At 40.6% G+C, this 22856-nt stretch overlaps 1 protein-coding gene across 2 annotated transcripts; it reads left to right on the top strand.

Moving 5' to 3' along the window:
- The first annotated feature begins 229 nt into the window (after positions 1-229).
- PDSS1 (decaprenyl diphosphate synthase subunit 1) lies at positions 230-22778 on the top strand. 2 transcript variants are annotated; one of them, XM_068673682.1, is made up of 11 exons: positions 230-399; positions 1962-2026; positions 2929-3052; positions 3405-3535; positions 10618-10759; positions 11528-11639; positions 11728-11837; positions 18447-18527; positions 18702-18815; positions 21508-21588; positions 22336-22778. In XM_068673682.1, the coding sequence occupies exons 1-11, from the start codon at positions 259-261 to the stop codon at positions 22474-22476; spliced, it is 1242 nt and encodes a 413-aa protein (XP_068529783.1). In that variant the 5' UTR covers positions 230-258; the 3' UTR covers positions 22477-22778. The 2 variants fall into 2 exon arrangements, with proteins under 2 accessions (XP_068529783.1, XP_068529784.1); XM_068673683.1 differs by lacking the exons at positions 230-399; positions 1962-2026; positions 2929-3052; positions 3405-3535 and adding an exon at positions 9030-9127.
- Positions 22779-22856: the final 78 nt, after the last annotated feature.

Genomic DNA, 22856 nt, shown 5'->3' with positions numbered 1-22856 from the left:
AAAGCCCCCTTCAATAGTGGGGAAAGGGGCATGAGGGGCGCAGCCTCCTAAGATGGCGCCGCTCCCTCGCCCCGCGTAGGGGCGAGGCGAGGGGCTAGGGGATGCCCCTCTGTATCTGTCTGTCCGTTTGTCTGTGTGTCTGTCGGTCCGTCCTCCGTGCCGCCCTGCCGGAGGGTGGCGGCGGAGTCGAGGTTTCCGCCTCCGGGTCGCGGCTGGGGCCGGGAAGGCGGCGCCGGTGCGGCGGGGCTGGGGGACGCCATGGCCTTGCGCTGGGGGGGGTGGTGGTGGCGGTGGAGGTGCGGAGCCTCCGCCCGCCGGGCGCCGCCACCGCTGCCGCCGCCTCACGGCTCCGTGCCGGGACCCGGCTCCCGGTCCTCGCCTCCGGCCCTCGGGGGGGCGGTGAGTGCCGGGGGGGCGCCTGGAGGTCACCGGCAATGAATGGGGTTGGGGGTGCGGGGAGCAGCGGGGCGGCAGGGCTGAGGTGGGGCTGGGCGGCAGGGGGCTGGGGGGAGGCTCGGAGCGGGGTCCCGTGGGGATGGGGGGCTGCGGGTGCAAGGTGAAGTGAGGGATTTGGGGTTGTTGCAGCCGGGGGTGCTGCTGTGGTGAGGGACATCGCGGGTGCTTCTCGAAATGGGAGCCCAGGAGGCGATTTATGTTGATAGGGGTGTAATTAGCGGTGTGGGTTGCGGTCGGGGCCGGCTCCTTCAGTGCCTTGCCCCAAGGCTGCGTTGCGCCCAGCCTCATGGCTGGCCAGGCCCTGGCAGCCTGAGGCAGCGTGGTAATGGGGAGAGTCCGGCTGTGACCTCTAAAGAGGAAACACTCGGCCGCTTTTTGACAGAAAATGGGAGATATGGGGGAGCAGGCTTGCAGAGGTCTCAGCCATGGGACTGACACACTTCCCTTTTGGGATACCAGTCAGACACCAGTGAATTGCGAGTCCTTGATAAATTAGGGCTCATTGCTTTCCTCCTCATCTGCTTCCTTCCTTCCTGCTCTGCTTGCCTGGCTCTTTTTTTTTTGTCCCATACACTTGAAGGATAGAAGGGTGCCCTGGGGTGTGTGTGGTACTCTTGTTTCTCTCCCTGTGCACAAGCAGAGACAGTTCAAGCCATGTAAGAGGAGATACGGAGGTGTGAGGAGCATGCTGAGGGCACTCTTCACCTCCAGGTCTTTCCACGTGTCTCTAAACAGGCTTTAGGAGAGAGAGGCGATTCAGTGAGTGTGTAGATTGCAATGATTTCAAGGGTGGGTCAGCTTTACTGGGCCCCTGAGTCAGTGTGCACACAAAGCAGCAGGGCTGGGCAAGTCTTGGCAGCGTTGCCAGGAGCACAAAAAGAAGTGTTCCCTTCTCACCTTGTCCCTGTTGCAACCATGTACCTGGGACCAAGCCTTCTGCCAGGGTCCTGGTCTCCATCTCCAGGGAAAGATCTTTGGAGAGATCGTTGGGATTGGAGGTTAAGTTCTTGACATCTAACAGGGAACAAGATAAGCAGGTGTAAATTATAATAAGAAGTGAGCCAAGTTATAATTGCTGCAGGGGAAGAAAAAAAGGATACGTTCTGTTAGTGTAGTAGTTTACAGAAAGCGTTTGCCCTTTGCTCTGTGACTGGTGTTATCTAGATTTATCTGCAAGGCGGGAAACATTTGAAAGCCACCTTTTGTGAGTGCAAAAGCAAGATTTTGTTAGAGCTGTTCCTTGGAAGTGAACTGATACACTTTGCTGAAAGGGGTGAAAGTTCACCGTGCTAGAACAGAAGAGTTGGTGTAAGTCAGAAGTTAACGTGCACATTGGCAGTCACACCTCACGTGATACAGAAGGAGATTATGAGACTGCCTTTGCTGCTGAGTTGTTAAAAGGGAGAAGTGGAGCAATGTCGATGAAGAGTCATACTTTTGTAATCAAGATTTTCATCAGTTTAAAATTCTGTATTTTAAATTAACCCTGTTTTTATTTTGTGCAGATGTGTCACTTTGCACAAAGAAGCTCAGTGTTGTCATTTCCAAAACTATGTAATATATTTTGGCGGTAAGTTGGAGATTCCTGTTGTGCAATGGGTAAAGATACAGTTACTGGGTGAAGTGTGTAGTTACAGATGTGGGCTGTAAGCTTAGACTGAAAATAAGGTTATTTGCTATAGTACGCCATTGGATAATTCATTGTAGACCACTGTTACAGTGTGGAGCTGGAATCTAAGACCTCCATTCTGGAGAGCAGCAGGCAAAACAAGAGTACTCCAGGAGAACCCATAAAGCTCACTTTGAAAAAGGAGATATAATAAGAGGTATAAACTTCAACTCCAGGAAGCATATAAAAGGCCTAAGCCTAATGCACCTTGATTTATACAGGTAGAACTTTGACCTTTTATTGCTGATCACGGAATCGTTATATTTCCTGGAAGTATTGATTTTAATTTATAATGTAGATAGGGCCATCTGATATAGCTGGGTGTGTAAAGGTGAATTTTCAAATCCAAACCAGGAATATTTTTCTAGGAGGGCCCAGAACAAGAAAGAAAGCAAAAAAAAAAAATTGTGTTACTGGAAGATGAAGGCTTCATATAAAAATGTATACTATATTGACAAAGGTATATTCAAAAAGGAATACATTGAGAGCAGCGTAGTTTGTTTCCCAAAAGACTTCTGTAATCAGTCAAGTACAAGAGTGAGCATGGGGTTTGGTTGATACGTTTTCTAAATGCTGTGCTTTGTCAGCTCCTAAAAGTCTATGTTCATCAATATGTAGCTTTGCAGTTCTTGTTCATTAGCTGGCTAAAATCAGTATTTTCATGTCGTGTGTTTATTTTTTTTGGCTAAATTTTGAAAGAGGGGAAAGGAGAAGGATGAAGATGCTCTTTGAAACATTTTTGTCTGGGGAATCGAGGAAAGTTTACTTTTAATGATGTTACTCTTTTGAAAAACACTCACCAGGTTTCATCATACAAGTACATCCCACATGTGCAGCTGCAGTAAAACAGTTAGTGATGAAAAATACCAAGACCCTTTTCAACTTGGTAGAAAAGACTTGAAGAATCTCTATGAAGATATTAAAAAGGTAAGGGATTTTATTGCCTGTCCTGGGATGTTGTAATGATTTTGACTTTAATTGCAACCTTGCTTTGGAGGATAGTTATTGAAGGAATATTCTTCATGCTTATGAATAGCTGTGTGAATCCTAAGTGAAGATAAAAAGAGAATTTCTACACATCTTGTAGAACCGGAACACAATTTTTGTTTTATCCTGATTTACACTGCTGGAATACATCAATCGTGTTTCAGGTTACAATAAAAGTAATTTTGAAAAAAACTTCAGCTTACATTAGGTGGAATGAATACTGTGCATACTGCTTACACTAACAGATTGGCGTTGTGACTTTTATGCTGATATATTCTTTTCCTTCTTATAGGAATTACTTGTATCTACAGCAGAACTTAGGGAAATGTGTGAATATTACTTTGATGGGAAAGGAAAGGCCTTTCGACCAATGATTGTGGTGCTAATGGCAAGAGCTTGCAACATTCACCATAGTAATTCCAGGTGAGTCTGTTGCTTTTAGGTACATGGACATGTATCATACTAGAAGTTAGTCATTCCTGTGTTCCCCACAAATATATCTAGTAACCTTATGAAAATAAAAAGTTCCTTGGTAAAACACAAATTTAAATTCAGTTTTGAAGCTGCATTTTTGTACTTAGCAGTGTGAAAAGAACTACTGGTTTCACGAGTAGTGTAAAACGTGTAAAATTGTTGGCTATACTGCAGTTGGAACTGGTATATGATGTTGCCAAATTCTGGTATTTGTAAGAGGTTTAGCCAACTCTAGCTTCTTACATAAATGCTTTATTAGAACTTGTATTAATCCTGGAAACTGTATAAACTTAACTAAAACTATTTTTCAGTTGTAACCATTCCTGTAACTATTACATTCTTTGAACAGGTAAGAACTATGTTGCAAGAAGAGACTTTCATAACATTTCTGTAATTACACAGAAAAGCCATGAAGCAGGTGGTATAATTATATTCAAAGCTGTGAGACATTCTGAGGTTTCACCCCCCCACCCCAGGAGCAAATTTCTATGCCTTCATGTAAGATTCTAAGCTTAGAGGTGCTGTAGTCCTCACGTTCTTCAAGTTACTTGTCTCTTGAAGGCAGTTTTAATAGAGTAGAACATCATATTGCCCCTGTATCTCTATCATCCCTTGCTCTGGCTGATTGCAAATGCTTCTTTCCACATGTTCCTATCAGTTATGTTTGCGTTTTGAAGGAAGATATTGGCTGGAGTGCTTTCCACATTCCGATTATGTTTCCAGTCTTCCCTCATATAGAATTTCAAATATGAAATTTTTGGTCCCTTGCCAGAAGTGTTTCTAGACTTCTTTATTAGTTAATGTATCAGTCTTAAGGGATTTCCCAGCCATAGCATCATTTTTTCCTTAGTGCCTTGCTGAACTTTATTTCTATACCTCAGAGCACAGCGTATATTTTGTGGCTTGATGTGGCACAAAGACCTGTATACCAGCAACATCCTATTTTTTCCCTTTCTATGTGAATATAATTTCTAAGAAGAAAGAAAAACCTAGTTGGCAGTGTCTTGTCCTGTGTGTGCCAGTTCATCTTGTTTTAGGAGAACATTGTCAAGAATTAATGAACTTCACTGCAGCCTAATTCAGTTACCCACACAGTACCACTCTTTGTCATTGTGTTAGAGGTAACCAAAGGAACAGTATTTGTGAAAGTCCTCAGGGATGTCCTTTGTCACAGCACTGATTGGCTTAATATTTTTATGACTGATCTTGGGATGAGTGTGGTGATGGCACTTTGCAGTGACAGAATTATTCTTGATGACTGGACATCTGTGGTGGAATGAAAGGTAGAGCAATAAAACAAAATTTTCTGCTTGAGCTTGGAGGCTCATGAGTGCCCCATTAGGGCATAACCGCAGTGAGATCTGCACCCATCTTCTCTGAAAAACCTGAAAGTGATCCTTGCATATATTGTGCATCAATCATAGAATATCTGGTTCAGCTAAGGAAGTACCAATACCATTGTATTGAGCTTTGTGAAATCGTCAGTATCCATGATTTAAGTGCTCAAAAGAAGATAACTGCAGCTAGCTTCAGGAATGGACTGCAAGGATAATCAGGGAGAATGAAGGGCTTGTGATCCACAAATGTATCAGGAATGGGAGAGCAAGAGATTTAAGACTGCATTGGGTTTATGTGGCAAGGGTTCAGTAGCAGGGGGCTGCAGGGGTGGTCAGCAGCTGCCCACCCCAGAGCCCACCCACGTCAGAGCCAGCTCCAAAAGGGACCCACCACTGGCCAGAGCCAAGCCAGGGAGCAACACCCCCTTTTTCTTTAGGGAGGGGGTCTGAGAGAGTGGTTGTGGTGGAGTTTAGCAGCCCATCAGGGTAAAAGAACCACAAAGATAATGTACAATGTTGATAAGAGAGTAAATACAAATTCAGGGTAGAAATTTAGGAGACTTTTAGCAACGGAACAGTGAGGTTTTAGAAGATCCTCCTAGTCAGAATAATGAAAAATACAGTTTTATCTCATTCTAATGTGCAGCATCAGATGCTTATGAACAAAATTACGTAAGTGCACATGCAATACCAAGAAGCCCAGAATTGATGTAAGGAATCATACAACATCACATGTGAGCAGTGAATCAAAGGGAAGAAGTAGCCATAGAAAGAACTGAATTTGCCTTTATTTTCTCAAAGCGTATTTGCTGCCTTTTGACATGCAGATGCTCATGGAGGTATTACTGTCCATGCATTATGCTGAATTGAAAGAGTTGGGACCAGTTTTGAGACCCGACCCATGCTGGTGAGGAAGTGTGATCTCAGAGTTTGAGTGTTGCATAAAACTAAGGCAAATAGCCAACCCTCAGCACGAACACTCCGATTTACAGATACCCATGTCATTTGACAGCTTTTGTACATCTGTTGCAGTTTTTGTCAGCACCTCCAAACTATGCTTGGTGTTTGAAAGTCTCCTCATTAATTTGAGTGTTCCTTGTACAAGGACAGACTGAGTCATCATCTGTCACGGGTTTTTTTTTAGAATGAAATTCTGAGGGGGGAGAACAGAGATGTTTTAACAAAAGAAGATAATGAAATCCCAGGGTATTTACCTTCCTTTTTGCTTCGTGACACTTCTCTCAAAGTCTGTAATGGCAATTGAAATTCACGTACGTTTATGCAAGTCTTCAGTATTCTGCTTTGGGTTCACGCATGATGACCAGTGCCTTTTTAGGATTGGGTAGGCCATGCCAAAGAATATACTGTCTTATTTTGCATACCTGGTTACTGAGGATTGATGAAATTCCATATGTATTTTTTCTCTTTGCTTTCAAGTTTCTTGAAGCAGGCTGTGTGTTAACGCCTGATTTATATACATGTATACCTCCAGTTCACACTGATCATAGTCTTATTATTGTTGCTTCTTAGAGGATTGTGGTTTCCAGGTGACAAATTGTTCTTCCAACTTTTTACTGTTCGTGAGGGAAAATGTACACGTAGAGAAGAAAACACTGCGTATTTGTCACTCTGCTACTCTGCTGTAGACCTAACGGGGGAAGAAAACAACCCTTCCTTCCCATTCTGCCTCTCCTGATGGTTTTTATTATTATCGTGGGCTTTCTTTTTTTGAGATGTTTCCCCTCTTTGAACTTGTCGCTTCCCTTAAAGCATTTTATCATTCTTTTGCTCAGTTTATATTGATTCTCTTCTCAGTCTTGTTTCACTTTGGTTCCCACACATGTACTCAAATACACTGGCCAGAACATCTGTAGACTTGTGGGGTGAGCAATTTCCTGTGCTGTTCATCCCTAGCATTTTTATTTTATTTTTTTTTAATTCTGCCTCTGGTGCTTGTGTTACTGCTGTTGAATTTCTGCCTCATCGTACTGCCCTTCTCAACTGTCGCAGAATTTGCTGGGTCCAGTATGCTTTTGCATGTTCTTTTGTCTGTTTTTGTGTGTGTTTTTGTTTGTTTCATTTTGTTTATTTTTGTTTTGTTTTCCTTTGTGTGCAATACTAGCAGAAAAGGCAATACTCTTCCTTGTTTGGTTGTTAAAATAACGGGGCATAACTTTGTAAGGGTGTAGATCCCGATCTTTTGAGGCAGTCTGCAGACTTTTCCCAGAGCCCTTTGGAATGTAAGAATAGCTGAGACGTCTTAAGAGTCTCAGGATAGGAGGGGGATACCCAGGTAGCACTGCTTCCAGATTGGGTGGCTCAATCTCTTCTGTTTAGATTTGATAAAGGCAGCTATTTAGAATAGCTGTCTTTGTAGAGTAAGGTCACTTAGTTGTATTCATTATAAGGAAAATGACAGTTGCATAAGGACATAAAGAATCCGAAATATTATCAAAAAGTGTCCAAAGCATTCAATTTGTTCTGTGCTGGTATGACTTTTTTTTCTCCCTTGAAGATCCAAGTGCCAAAAGTCCATCCCTGCCTGAGTCCTTGTGCCCCTTGTGCAATGTGTTTTGTTTAACAACTTAACAATTTATCTTTGTGTGAGTGAGAATTGTTGTAAAGAGATCATGCAAGCCCTCAATTTCACACATCCTCTGTCATTTCTTCACACAACGCCTGTGTGCAGAATTTCACAGAATTAGCCTGACTGGGTCTCTATTTCTGTTTCGGGTATATTCTCCAGAGGTGTTTGTAAATGGGAGTTTTTATGTCTATTTCCACAACCAAAACAAGAGAGACAAACAAAGAGAAGGTCAAAGAAGTACAAAGACATCTCAGTGGAGAAAATAGTGAGCACAAAAGATTTAGGGAGGGAAAGAAGAGAAATAAATCATCAGAATGGTGAGATAAATACTTAAATATAATGACTTAGCTAAACTAGAGAATATTTCCTAATCCATGATGACCTGCCAGCAACCTTAGCCCTCTTTTATGTCCCTCCTCCAAACCACAATTGTCAGATGCCTGTACTGTACGTTGTATTTCAGCTGTTCTGTAATTTGCTCCTGGTTAATACATCACTTCTCTACGCTTCCCTTAGTTTGCAGTGCCCTTCTGTGTCTCAGACCATGTTTCTGAACTGTTCATTCCTTTCAGCCACATGGACTTAACACCAAGAATGCACTCTGAGGAGTGTGGTCATACCACAAATTTTGCAAGCTGTTTTGCAGGTTTCCTGTCTTTTAACTGGCAATGTTTGCGTACTGACAAGCTCATTGCAAAGCTCTTGGTTGTGTCTGTAAATATTGTTTTGTGTTCTTTTGGAGGAAAAAGGTTGGGTTGGTTGGTTGGTTCTCCTGTAAGATCAGCCTTGGTCTTGTTCAGTGCATTTGAAACAAGTTTTGTTACAGCAAAGACCCTGGGATATGCTGTGTCTATAAAAGCTTATAAAATCAAGCAGGGGGTCCTCGTGAAAAATCAAACATTGTCAAGGACTTAAACATGCAGTATACTCTTTTTTAAAAAGACAAAGTGACAGTTACATAGAATATTTTTGTAAATATATATCATCTTGGGGTGTCTTTACGCTGAGAATGACCTAAAAATGGCATAATTTCCCTTAATGAACTTGTGGTGGTCCAGTTATCTATTGACTTGAGTTACTGCTGCTACTTTTTGCTCTTGTTTTTCAGGCGAAGCAGAATGAAAAGTGGCAGGGAATGAAAAGGATCCTGTTTCTTGTGTGTTTTCCCTAAAATAGGCATGCTCCGATTCAGAATTTTTCTCACAAGATGTTTGTAGAAAACTCTTGCAAACTTTCTTACCAGAGATGGGAAGAACTTTGCTGGAGACTTTCCAGGAAGAGTAACATTAAAAAAAAAAATGTTCAGGTTAAATTACCCCATTTGATAAAACATCCCAGCAGCCAGACACATGAACTGTGAGCTCTCCTATGCCATTTTTGGTCATTGTCACAGATGAACTGCACTGTGAAACAGAACTTCTCAAAACCTGCTTTTGAGAAGTCTGTCCTTGTGCTGCCTTCATACTACTGAAAGATTTTGGTGTGTCTGTGAGTGTTGCCATTTACTGCTACTTCCCAGCAGGAAGTCCAGTCTGCTGACATAATTAATGAAAAAGGGAGTCCCCAAAAGGAGACCAGTGCATGAAAGAGGCTGGAGACCTTTACAGTTGTTTGAAGGTAAGTTCTCCTACTTAGTAACAATAGGTTGTTTTATGAAAACTACTTACACTGAACTAGCATTTGACTAAATTACTAGTCCACAGTAAAACTTACCTTCAAACAGCCAGGAAGGTTTCCAGCTCTTATTCTTGTGTTTTTCAAAAGCCACATTTTCACAGCCTGTGAGCCACACATCCTGCTATTGTTCAGGATGTAGAACTCCCACTGACAGCAATGCATACTTCTGCATAGAGGTAGGTGTCAGAACACTGTGTTATGTCAGCAGACTGCAAGATGTTCTTTCATTTTGTGATTAATCACTAGATTTTAATAGACCAGGCAATGCAAGATTTTAAATTTCATCCAGCTGAGCTGAAATAATTATCTTCTGCTTTCTCTGAGTTCTTTTTCTCAGTTTTTTCCTCTCTGATGGAAAATAGTATGATTTGCTGTGTTACCTGTACTCCAGAAGTAAGGTATCTATGTCAAAAGTAATCCTATCTTATTTCATTTTGTTTTTTTTCCTCATCCATATGAGTTGGTTACAGCTATAAGGCAGGGCTGACCGGGTTAGACATTTCTGGCATCCTGCATGCAACTCTTGATGAAAACAGGTAGAAAAAGATAAATACTAGAATGAGGCAGTTGCAATAGGGTACTAGGGTAGATGGTCTTTTTTTCTGAGCTAGGATGACTGTTTTTATTATTCATTTTGCCAGCCTGGATCCCTAGATAATTGGTTTTATGTTCTTCCCTTACCTTTTTTTGGTCTAGTTTAAAAAAATAATGTAGGTGTGAACTAGTGAGGGTTGAATCATCAGTGTTAGATCTTCCCAAAGGCTGAATTTCATTAAGTGTTAGGTAGTTAGTGTTTACAGCCCTAAAGTGATTGCAGTATAATTCCAGTTAATTCCTTGGGCTTTTGAGGAACCTCTGAAGTCTTAAGATAATCAGATAAGGTAAAGGATAAGATCCACCAGTTATGTTTTCAAATGTTGAATACAGGTTTTCTTTGTCTGCTGACTTCTCCAGCTTGCTGGTTAGTAGAGTTAGCAAGGTTTGGGGAGTTTGTGATGCTGTATCTTATAGGTAGAGCAGCACAGAGGTAAGGAAAACTTCAAACTCCTGTACAAAACTACTTTTCTCTGCCCTTTTTCAGATTTCTCTCTGCTTGGAATGAAGCATCCTTAATGCTGTGCTATTTATTGCAGTCTGGATTTAGAGGGATTAGAGTTAGTAACTCAGGAGTTTCACAGTACTAATAACGCAGCAAGGCAGAAATAGGCCTAATAAGGATGGAAATGTCCCACGGTGCTCACTGTACTAACATGATCTTACTTCTCTCTCGTCTTGCTAATTTCAGGTTTGAAAGATGGGGTTCAGACCATGGAAAAGCTGCAAGAGCTGTTTTCAGTGAAATACTGTTTGGTTTTCACAGAGATTTCTTCTGGTGTACCGCAACACAAAATGTATTTAATTAAATAACAGTTCTTGTTTTTTTATTTTAGGGAGGTGCAAGCAAGCCAACGCTCTGTGGCCATAATTGCAGAGATGATCCACACAGCTAGCTTAGTACATGATGATGTTATCGATGATGCAAATTCTCGTCGAGGCAAAATGACAGTCAACCAAATCTGGGGAGAGAGGAAGGTGAGTTTTTCGTCATGTGCAAGGCTTGCCATTGAGTTCTGGAAAAGCAGAAATACCTAGGGAGGGTTTGTCATGTTACTCTGCTGAGGCACAGTTTTACTATGCTTAGGCATAGTCTTGGGATATTCCAGAAGAAGTTTGAAGCAGTGCTTGTGGACTGTAGGTAAAACAAATGGATGTCTTCTTACTGAACTTTGGAAGCATTCAAGAAGGTATAATTGCAGTGTGATTCTTAATGCTTTCAGCTTCCCCATGTGGTGCTGCTGGAATGCTTTGTTCTTGTACCTCATCCAGAACGCAGTAGGTTAGCCTGTTTCAGTAATAAATGCAAAAAGGTTTTAATTCAGCATGAGGATTTTTTGAGAGAGGCATTTCTTTGTGGAGAGTCTTAATGAGCAAATGCAAGGAAACAAGTAAATTGCTGGTACATCAGAACTTACCGAGGCAATTTAGAGGTGATGTGACAGAACAATCAAATGGAGAGGCAGTGTTTTAAAGTTCACAGGCAAACAGATTCCAATATTGCATAGAGGGAGGATGCTGCTCATATGGAAAAGTCTAAACAGCACTATAAGATAGGGATTCAGAAATGGTGCCAATTTTAATATTCAACCATCTTGTTTTCTCTCTATTACAGTGAGGAATTTATACTTTATATAGGAAAATGATGTGATGTGAGTAGACCTGCCAAATAAAGGAAATGGTATTGTCTTTACTAACACTTACAGGAAAGGACTTAAAAGGTATATTTTTCTGTTTTGTTCGTAGGCTGTTCTAGCTGGTGATTTCATCCTGTCAGCTGCTTCCCTAGCTTTAGCACGAATTGGAAACACTACTATCATCTCTGTTCTAACTCAGGTGATTGAAGATCTGGTGCGTGGTAAGGTCTTTTTCTATTTTTATCCTAAGACTTGTTTGCCGAAGCAGTAAACCCACAAATAAAAACCCCTATCTGTGCACATTTTTAGGTGAATTCCTCCAGCTGGGTTCCAAGGAAAATGAGAACGAGAGATTTGCTCACTACCTCGAGAAGACTTTTAAGAAGACTGCGAGTCTTATAGCAAACAGTTGTAAAGCAGTATGTACGTCTGTCTCTTCTAACGTTAACATACCATACTGTAAGCTTCACAGCTAAACTCCTAATTATTTCTGCTTCCTCTGGAGGCCCTCCAAAGTAAACCCTTTAATTGGTGTTCTGCCAGAATGGGTTTGAGATTGTGAATTTTATCTCAATTCAGCTGTGTAGCCTCCAATATTGTTTTTCATTTTTTCCTGTTTTATATTTATAAAGAGATTTATTGTTCTCCTCACTTGCATCAGAACAAGGTTCACAACAGTAACCTCAAATTTATGAAATTCTGCAAGTTTGAGACAGTGTTTTTTAATGTCAGTTGAGAATTCTCAAGCCTGTAATTTGATTTTAAGACATCTTTGACGTCTGGTCCCACTCACTGGTGTAGAATGAGACCTTAAATGATAACAGTAGGAGGAAACAACTGCTTGCATATACTCTGCGTTACATTCTCAAACAACAGAAGTATGTGCTTCTTGGTTTGTCTGATGTGTTTTTTTTTTTTGTTTTGTTTTGTTTTTTTAAGATCTTGCTATATCTAACCCTACCTGTCATTCAGTTCTGTTAATTCATTACAGAAAGATCTCATTCTAGACAATGTCCTTATTAAAAAAAAAACTTCAGTCAGTGCAGAAAATAGAGAAGGTAGACAACAGGCTTATCCAAAAACATTGTAACATTTACTTTTTCTTTTCCTTTTCCTGAAGGAGGTACAGATGGCGTATGCCATAGCAAGAGGGATTTCTAAGGGAATTAGATTAAAAACATATGCTAGTGCTCATCTTCATCCTTTGTTCTCAGAAAACTGGTAGTTTTATACAATAAACAGCAAGTGTGCATTGCTTTTATTAAGAGGACTCATGCAGAGTGAAAGACAAACTGTTGGGATGCTATCTTATGTATAAAGATGTCTTTATATATCTTTCATTATATAAATTCTTCCAGCTGGAGGAGAGAGCTTAAATATTCTGTATTGCACATATTAATGGCAGTATGGCCCAGGCAAGAATTTCCCTTTGCAATTCTTCTTTTATATTAGTGGGTAGTTGGAGTAGTAAGAAGTAGTAAGTGATTTTTTTTTTCCTTTTCATAACTCACAGAAGAGTTAAGGACTTAAGCGGTTACCTCCACATTGTAGCTGTGATGCTCATGAATAGGAAGGATGTGTGTTTGGCTGCTGTTCTTCAAGTAGTTGTTCTGAGTTGTTCCAGTGCTGAATTTCTGGGATTTCGTATGCAGTAGAATTTGTGTTAGAAATTAAAGCAAGGGAGAGGCCTGTCCTTAAAGCAAAACCATGCTCACTGCCCAAGTATCAATGATGTGTCTCCTCATGTATCAGCATATCTCCTTCAGTTTCATGGATCGGGGAACTCTACTGATACTTTTATCAGTGAAAAGTTTGTTTTTGTGGTTTGGATTTTTTGTTTGTTTGGTTTCCTTTTTCCCTCACTTCGATATTCTTGACTACTTGAGGAGAAGGATGAAATCAGAAGGAAATTCTGTTCTCAGTAGTGAAGATGATCGGTAGGATCATCAATTCTTGCTTGAAAGGAAAATCAGCTGGAGAATAAAGAGTATTCACATCTGATTATCAGGCACAAAGCTAAGGAGAGAGATCACTGGTTTACAAAACATCAGTTGTAACCAGGCCGGTGTGCCATTAGGTGCAGTTCTGTTCCTGTTAATGACTGGAGAAGACGTTGTTTTCAGTGCTGAAGTGAGATACAATATTCACTAAAATAAAAATGTGAAAGTAGATCAGGAGGCATCTTAGAACTCTACGCTGAGAAGGGGGAATAGAGTATGCCTCATAAAATGTCTGAACAAGGCAATAGCTTGTCTATCAACACTAGTAGGTATGTTCACTGCATTCGATATTTTCTGTACCTCCAAAGCATGTCTGCATTTGAATCAAAAGTCCCTTAAGATAGTAATTATTTTTCTTTAATGGACAGAACAGTCTCTTGAAGATATTAGTCATCCCAGACCACAGTTTATTTCTAGAATAGTTTTAAATTGGAGAACGTCACCAAAGTTGCGGTGAAAGTAATACAGTGCAAAAGTAGTTGGTGGCAGATGGCCCGGAGGGTCACTGAAGCCTTAGTTACTTATTTATGAAAGGCCTTATTTCAGAGAACCATTGCAGGTGACGTTGGTTCAAGACTTAAGAAACAATAAAGCTGAAGTGGAATTTCCGTCTGTCATCAGTCAAGCTGGAGATAGCAAAATAAGCTTAGCAGGTTCTCTTTCTGTCTTTTTTTAATCTTACTGTAATGTGAATTCCTAACCCCGGGAAAGCTATTTAGAATTTGCATAACATACTCTCAGAAGAGGGATTAATCATGCTTGTTTTGAGATCTGTGTAAAGTTGCATTAGAGATTCTTGATTTCCCTGATAGGGAGAGAGCACGCAGCCTCTGTGAGCAAGACGAGGCTGGAGATGGAAGGTCTGCCTTAGGGACTGAAGAAAAAGAATAGCCTGCAGCTCTGGATCTGCCTGTGAGCTTAACAAGTTCATGGTTTCACCTGTGCACAGAGCTCCACCTGAGAAAAACATAGCAGGGTATGGAACTGCTGTGACTTCTGAAATATTAGAAGCTGGAACAGCACCACCAAAATTGATCTGTGCCCCACCCTCAAAGTAGGCATGCAGACTACAATGAAGGCCGATGACAGATGTAGGCTAGCAGTATCAGTGGCATCAGGGGGTCAGGCAATAGCTTTCCTTGCTTCTTACATAATACAGTAGTTCCTCTGGCGCTGTTTCTTCTTCATAAACTGCTTACTGTAGAAAAGATTCCCACAAATGGATTACAGATATTCAGGCAGGTAACCTTCACTTCTGTAAAAGTTCAATTCTTCATGAAGTACCTGGCTAACACGTTATGACAATACATGAGTTAAATAAAATAGGAATTACTTGAACAGGTAAAATGTATGAAAATGCAAACTCTGCAAGAGAGTCGTCTGCTGTGTGGGCAGGCTGCTGCTGGGTAGATATCTTCCTCTCTCAGGGAGGCCTTCATAACCCCCCTCCCAAGAGTAGCTACAAAAAAGGGTTTGAGGAGGCTGGAGGATAAGGTAGCAGCAAGGGCTAAGCACATACGGGGCGGCATCACTAGCAGCACAGCTCGTGTGTCAAGGGCTGTGGGTTTTCCTCTATCCAGCTTGTGATACCTCACTGGCAGTGGTGTGCCCAAGGCTGGTTCCCTCATACAAGGCAAACATTTGTTTTGTTGAGTGAGTTCAGTGAGGGGCCAACCATGATGGTAGGTGGCTGGAGCACACAACGGTCCAAGAGCTGGCTTTAGTCTGGAGTAGAGAAAGCTAAGGGGGAATCCTCCTGCTGCCTCCAGCTGTGTAATGAGAAGGTGTAGGAGAAGATGGAGGTGCACAGTGAAAGGAGTAGTTACATGAAAGAATTAAATTTACTGTTAAGAAAAACTTCTCCGTGAGGTTGGTCATACACTGAACCATGTTGCCCATACAGGGTGTGGGGTCTCCATTCTTGGAGGTGTTCAGAACTCAACTGGACGCAGCCCTGAGCAGCCTGTTCTGTGTAGTAGGCTTTGAGCAGATGACTTGACCAAATAACCTTCAGAGGCCCCTTTCAACCCAAACTATCCTGTGATCCCACTGGATAGAGGACAGTGCCATCTGGAACCAGTGCTGGATGAGCCACAACTGAGACAGCATGATCCTGACCCCTTCTGGAGAGGGGCATGGAAGAGAAAGGCTGGAGAGCAGGCAAAGGGGAAGATTTCAGAGCCTCTTCCTTTCCAAGATAGCCAGCAGCCTTGGAGAGGGAAGGGAGTTTGACAGCAAACATCTCCTGTACTATTTATACAAGCATATTTCTGCCCAACAGTGGGTTTTTCTATTGCGTCTATAAGTCACTGGTGTAAATGTGCAAATGCTTTAAACACCAGCTGCTGTATTCTCCCATGATAAGAGAATTCTCCCATGTATCCAGAGCTGATGGAGGATATTTTATGGATGTGAAAAATCAGTAGAGAGGCATGATTAGTTTATAGGCTCCCATGTAACATAAAAGATCAGAAACTATTATTATTTTATTTATTTTTTTAGTTTTAAAAAGCGTGTTTGAAATAATACTAAGCAGATTGGCTTGCTTTCCTGAATTTAAAGAACCTTTCTAAAGAATTCGTTCCACTTAGTATTAGGGTTTTCTCATCAGGATTTACTAGAGACATAGCTGGATTCTGGCAAGATTAAATTTGTAATCAACCAGTCATACCTTGGGAGCTATAGGATGCTCTCAGAGGGTGAGCTTTATCATTTAAGCACATACAATTTATTTATATTGTTACACTGTTCTTTATGTGTAAATGCATGCTATTATCTCAGCATGGCTTCAGTTTCCATTCCGTCGCTGCAGAGAGGCAGGCTGACTGGGACGAGCCTGCCTGCATCCCAGTGAGTGGCCATGTGGGGGCAATAATCCACAAGAGCAATTTCAGAAATTGGTTCCTGAAGGATCTCCTTGGTAGACAAGCCCCAGTCATGTTGCAGGTTTATGATGTGGTCGTAGTAAGAGAGTAGCTCACTTGAGGAGTGATAGGTGTATAAATCTGCTGGATTTCTTTGATTTTGTTGGTTCTCAGAAATGTTCATAACTTGAAAAGGAGTTACGATGCTCTTCTCTTGCAAAGATGCAAGAATTCATTTTTACATCGATAAATTTTCTTCTTGTAAAGATGTTCTATACCCATGCTTGTGTTTTTTAAATGTACGCATACTGTAATTATATAGGTAATGACACTGTCCCCAGAAAGCTGTCTCCCTACAGGGGTAGCTCTGCTCTGACCTTTCAGGTTAAATGAGAAAACTCTGCTCTGTACATGGCATTTCCCCTCTCCATCTACCAAGTTGTCCTCGCTCTGACCTTTTGCCATCAACCACGATCTTGTCATTTAGAAACTGTCTTACTGAATTCCGTGTTTTAATTCTTCCCATTAAATGCAGCGATAGGTAAAGGTTTCATTGGAACAGGGTAGGTGCACTCACCCTGCCTTGCTGATCTTTACTGGTATTACAGAAGCAACCAAAAGTGTGCTGGGCGTTGTGCAGCAGCAGATGCTGTTAGCTCTTTGGGGCAAATACTGCTATTTAAGAGACAAGCATCAAAAGGAGGATAGAAGGGCAGGATATTCTATTTGGATAGTCATTAGTAACTTGTATTTAAACACCTTATATTTGAAGTTCATTGTTATAATGGCCTTCGGGATTTCATATGAACAGACACACCTAGCATCGTTTCCCTGTCATGCTGCCCTCCTAAAATTGGGAAACACAAGATGTTAATGACTAAGGGATCCAGACCCCTGGGTTTTAACTGTTACCTATTCAAAAAGGTTATGATAGGAAGTTATGATAGGTGCTTAGTTACAAAATGCACTGATGCCTGAAGTAATCTCTAATTTTAACACAGATTGCATCATATTAGGGTATATCCTTCAGAATCTAACACTGTTTGTATTTACATCTTTGTATTCACCTTCAAAGCTACTCTTGGGCTTGCTTTTAGGTTGTTTGCTTTTTTTGCTTTTTGTATTTTTAGTGATCCTACCTTACATACTCTTTTTAAAGATGATTTTTTATGTACTTATTTTTATGTTGCATGGCTCTCCTAGCTTGTATTTTTAGTCTGACATTAAATAAAATGTACCCTTGCTCCTTCCGCTAGTCACAGCAGACTTGGATGGATTTCTGTCCCCTATTCCTGATTGCTTTATTGAAGGCTGAAATAAAACTGAGTCTTTAAATGTAACCAACCTCCTTTTGCAAAGTGTATAATCAATATGTAAGTGCAAAAGTGTAAGTGCCCTTACTTTAGGGCAAGATATTAATTCTCTGATCTTACTCAGCATCCTTTATTTTAGCTTTATGGAGTTTATTCAGCAAAATCTTGTCTCTCAAGTAGTCAATTCCTGTATCTGTACTCAAAATGTTTAGTTTAGTGATACTTTTGTCTAGCTTGGTGTGCTTTTTTCATTCACTATCTCTTTGCCACTAATTATCCCTTGATACTTCTGTCTGAAAACTTATCAGTTGTCTTCCCAAGCAATTCAGCTTTAGACAGTTAACATCACCTTAAACATAATTTTCCTTATCTCAACTCCCTCCTGTATTGGGTGCATCACTTCCAATTTTGTGGATCTTCTATGAGGCATGTAATGTCCATTTATCTCTTATCTGACCTCTAATTATCCCCTAGCTGATTTAGATACATAATAAATGTAATTTCTCTTGTCTCCGGACCGTATATGACTACTAGCCTGCACATGCAATGCATTTGTATTCCTTCCCTCCATCCTTGCACTATAATTTCCAGCTGATTAATATTTAATAACGCTAATATCTTTCCAGAGGTGCATATATTTCTCATACTGCGCTGCTGTTCAGCCTTGTTTTCCAATGAGCCTGGCTATTTGTTGTGTATCCAAGAGATAAGCAAGAATGTGTGCCTGACTCAGCTTTTAATCCTTTCCCAGATTCCTGCTGCCTGTGCTTGCAGCGTTGCACCTCTGGTCAGAGACTAGAAGGGGATGCTAACTAAAGCTCTCTATTAATTCATTTTGTTTTTCTTTCCAGGTTTCAATTCTAGGCTGCCCTGATCCCAAAGTTCATGAGATTGCATACCAGTACGGAAAAAATGTTGGCATAGCTTTTCAGGTAGTGCTTTTATTCAACTAAAAGGAATCTAAACTCTTCCCCAGCTGCCTTAGAAATCAAAGTGGGTTGTCTTCATTCTTTCTATAAATTTTAACAAGGATTATTCTGTATCTAGTTTTAAGAAACCAAAAAGAACCCTGCCTTAAATTAACCTGTATGTTTATCTTCTTCCAGCTAATAGACGACGTGCTGGATTTTACATCATGTGCTGACCGTCTAGGCAAACCAGCGGCAGCGGATCTCAAGCTTGGATTAGCCACAGGCCCTGTCTTGTTTGCTAGTCGGCAGGTAGGTCAAAAGGGACACGTCTCTCCCAAACCAAAAGCCACATGCTGCTCCTGACAGCCACACAGAAGTCTAGCTTGAACACATCAAGCCTGCAGCAGGGGCACGTGTGAAAAATCAGTGCGTTCAGGATCAGCTGGATGTAGAGTGCACACAAGTTTTTTCAGATTGACAAGCACCTTCCTCCACAACCCCTTTTACCATTAGGCCCTTTTATCAAGAGAAGCATTAATCTTTTGCTGCCCCAAATGCCAGCCTTTGCAAAAATTCAGAAATTCTATGTGCTTTCTGCAGGTTATTCCTAATTGGCTGCTTTCTCATGTTCTTTCTGGAGACATGTTCTCCCTAGGCTCTCACTATGTACCCCTTTTGCCAAGGTCTAGGCTTTGTATCCATTTTGGGTCCAAGCCTTAACCAGTTAAAAATATGGAAAGCTTTCCCTTCTTTACAGTTGTGCTACCAGAGGTAAATATAACAGTAGTTTGGATAAGAGAAAGGAGTATCATAAATAAGCTTAAAAGATGGTCATGATTTTTAGTGGCTTGAGAATGATTTGGAGTAGTGCAAAGTAAACAGAAGTGCTAGCAGCACCAACAGAAACATTCAAGCTTCTACTAATCCTTAAAATGGAAAGTTTAATGCACCTTGCTCAAGCCTCCGGTTCACCTGAGGAAAGATTTGGGACTTGCAAAGCCATCCTTCTGACTGAACTTCATGATATGAAAACTGGCACAGCTAGTTCAAGTGAGGGCTCTAGTCTGTTCTCTTATTGGAATTGCTCAGTGCTTGAGATGGGAAAAGTTCAAAATAATTAAAAACAACATCAAAAATTTTATAACAGTTACATCTCTTTCTTAACAGAAAGAGCCCAGGGGGAGGCTGGAATATATGCATGTTTGTTTCCTCTTCCTTTGGGCACTTACAGGGACATGCATCTCACAAAAGACAAGAAAATGAAGATTATCAGCCACTTAAGCATGCAGACTGATGCATGCTGAGAACAGCCTCCTCCAAGTTCTGAGTTCCTCCCCACAGGCTAGTCTGGGGGGGGTTGTGAACTTGTTCTTGAATCATTATTTCAGAATTTGTTGATGCGCAGCAGGACGTTGTTAGTCATCAACAACTGGAGTTGTCTAAAGGAACAATGAGAGCCAGGTACTGAAAGAGGATGCATTTTAAGATACCTGAAGGGAGATAGGAGGACATAGCACAAAGACTGAACAGGGTTTGGCAGAGAAAAGGTGACACTAACTGACTTGTGAATGTTGAATATTCCATTTTTTTATAATTAGAACTATTATTTTATTCATGTATTTGGGTTGGTTGTTTGTCTCTGACTTGGAACAACCCCCTATTCGTTTAGTTAGTTTGATAAGATAAATAATAATATGGAAATGCAACAAAACAAAAACATCAATTTTATTTTAAAAATCTTACTTGAACTTCATAAGTCACTTTTAAATACTTTTAGTCATTTGTATTTGATAGATAAGAAGTGGAAGCTTCCCATTCAATCTTTCATTGAAAGGTAACTTGATCATCTTGCATTAAATGTAAGACTTCTTAGCTGAACATTTCCTGCCATTTTCGAGGAACTGGAAGAACAGCACTACAGACTTAAATGACATATAAACAAAGTAGAAGTGCTAAAAAAAATCTGGAGCTTCAACAAATGCTTATCTGTGTTGCTACTAAAAGATGTTTCATCTATTTTTATCTGAGAATAAGAAGTCCTGAGCCAAGGACTTGAAGATAGTCCAAAATGTAATTGTTATAGTCTGTCTTATGTCTCAGAATTAATATTACTGCTATCCTACATACCCTTTAACTTATCTGGAAATCCCCATATTTTCTTCCTGACGACCATACTTCAGTTTTTAATGTTGTCTGGATCTTAAGTGATAGCCTTTTCTTCTTGTCCTCTACCCTTCCTCTAAAAGACATCTTTTTTTGCATTGAAATATTGAGTGGCCTTTAACCAAAATTGTTTAGCTTGACGTAAGGCCTCTTTGCTTTGTATTTTAAGCTCATTCACATTATAAAAAAAATCCCGATTGTTTTTTAAGAATTATACTACTGCATGCTAATTCTAAAGTTACTCTTTAACTAGTACAGCTGAAGAATGAGGGTTTATGTTTATTATTAGCATTGCTATCAAATGCCTACATACTACCCTTTAAATCTGTACAACCATTAAAAATAACTTTTCATTACAGGTTTGGGTATTTTTATATTCTTTGGAGCTTAAATGTAAAACATGAAAGCATGTACCTCGTGTATCATTGTAAATATGAATAATATGAGCATCGCAATTAACTTGTCATTACACGGGAAGAAAGCTAGAATCTAAAGAAAGCCAGGTATGAGTCACCAGTAAACTTTTAAACCTATCTTCTAAGATGACTACCTCTGACTAATAGAGAAATGTCACAACAAAGAGGAATGTTGCATGTTTGTTCGCCAACAAGAAGTTTGTAGATCTGTGGTTTCAGGCCCAAAGGTGTGTGTGCGGGGAAAGCAGATCATTGTTTATGAGCGTACTGCAGTGTAACTGTGTTTACTGGTATCTGTAGTAACAACAACGGCAGGGAAAGGAGGCTCTACCTCAGTTTCTTTTTCACCTCAGCAAAGCCAGCAGCTACACGGAGAACAACTCATAAGCAGTACAAAAAAACACTTCTCACTTTGTGCTTAGTTTCCAGAAATGAATGCAATGATAATGAGACGATTCAGTAAACCAGGAGATGTTGAACGTGCTCGGAAATACGTGTTGCAGGTAGGACTGGTACCAACTACTTCATTCCCAAAGTGCTGTTCCCACTGAAGTCGGTATGAAATTCATTGCCTCTGAAGTAAAACGGCAGGGTTGCATTTTTCAAATATACATTAAGTAATAAGCTGTGTGCAATACCAAGTTAGTACTCTACAATTGCCTTACTGGCACTGTTTTAAAAGTTTCTGGTTACTGGATTTAATAGCTTTTTCCCCCTCAAATAGCATTAAATCTCCATAATAAAAACAAAAAGCTCATGCATAAACTCAGTTCCTTCAGTTGAAGAGTTCGTGCGTCCAACAACTGATGAAAGCAGCAACTAATTCTCGCAACTGAAGCACGCACTCCAGTTTTAATTGACTCTGATGTGAAAAGAGTGAATAATTGTCTGTTCAGAATTAGTACATATTTAGTCAGCATAGCATGTTTGTGAATTTTTTTGTATGCCTTTATTTTGGGTATAATGGGGAGGGGTTGATCAATTAGTTTCTAGTCCTACTGAATCATATCTTAGTAATAGCAGTGTTGTTTTATAAATATGATTAAGTTTAGCATGGATGAGTTTTAGTATTTCAGAGCTTTGGGGAAGAGATGTAGGATTCAGCGGGTATAAAATGAATCCTTTTCCCCTTCAGCGTATAGGTAGGTGTTCAGGGTACTTACTGACTTTAAAACTGCCCACTGTATCTGCCAAGAGGCAAAAGGGGGCCCATCAGTTACCCGTTCTGTTTTACTGTCTTCCTACATAAGAGTGATGGTGTGCAGCAAACGACCTACCTCGCCCAGCGCTACTGCCATGAAGCTACAAGAGAGATCAGCAAGCTGCGACCATCCCCTGAAAGAGAAGCCCTCATCCAACTGACAGAAATGGTACTCATGCGAGACAAGTGAGAGAACCCCTTCCACTCGTTCTGGCAGCTACTTACCAGACTGTGCCTAAATTTACTTCAAAAGTTACCTGCTTCCAACACAGGCTACCAAAAATTATTTTTTTAAGAAGCTTTTTTTTTTGGGGGGAAGTTCTACTTTTTTTTCTAAAAATATAAAATTAAAGTGTTTTATTGTAGGAAACCATACAGATTGTGCTGTACAAGTTTTAGTGGGGGGCTATTAATTGTGGGGTTGGGAAAGATGTTTACATGTTGATGCACGGAGGCCACAAATGAGAATAAATACAAATCAGTGTATGGAAACTGAAGTGGCTCCAAATTTCATTCATTCACAACAATAAATAGAACATGCATGTGGCTAGCTGTTAAAACATCCATGAA

The sequence above is a fragment of the Anas acuta genome, chromosome 2 (assembly GCF_963932015.1).
Source record: "Anas acuta chromosome 2, bAnaAcu1.1, whole genome shotgun sequence".
Lineage (NCBI taxonomy): Eukaryota > Metazoa > Chordata > Aves > Anseriformes > Anatidae > Anas > Anas acuta.
The sequence above is the reverse complement of the archived record's forward strand: the minus strand, read 5'-3'. Positions and strand labels throughout refer to the sequence as shown.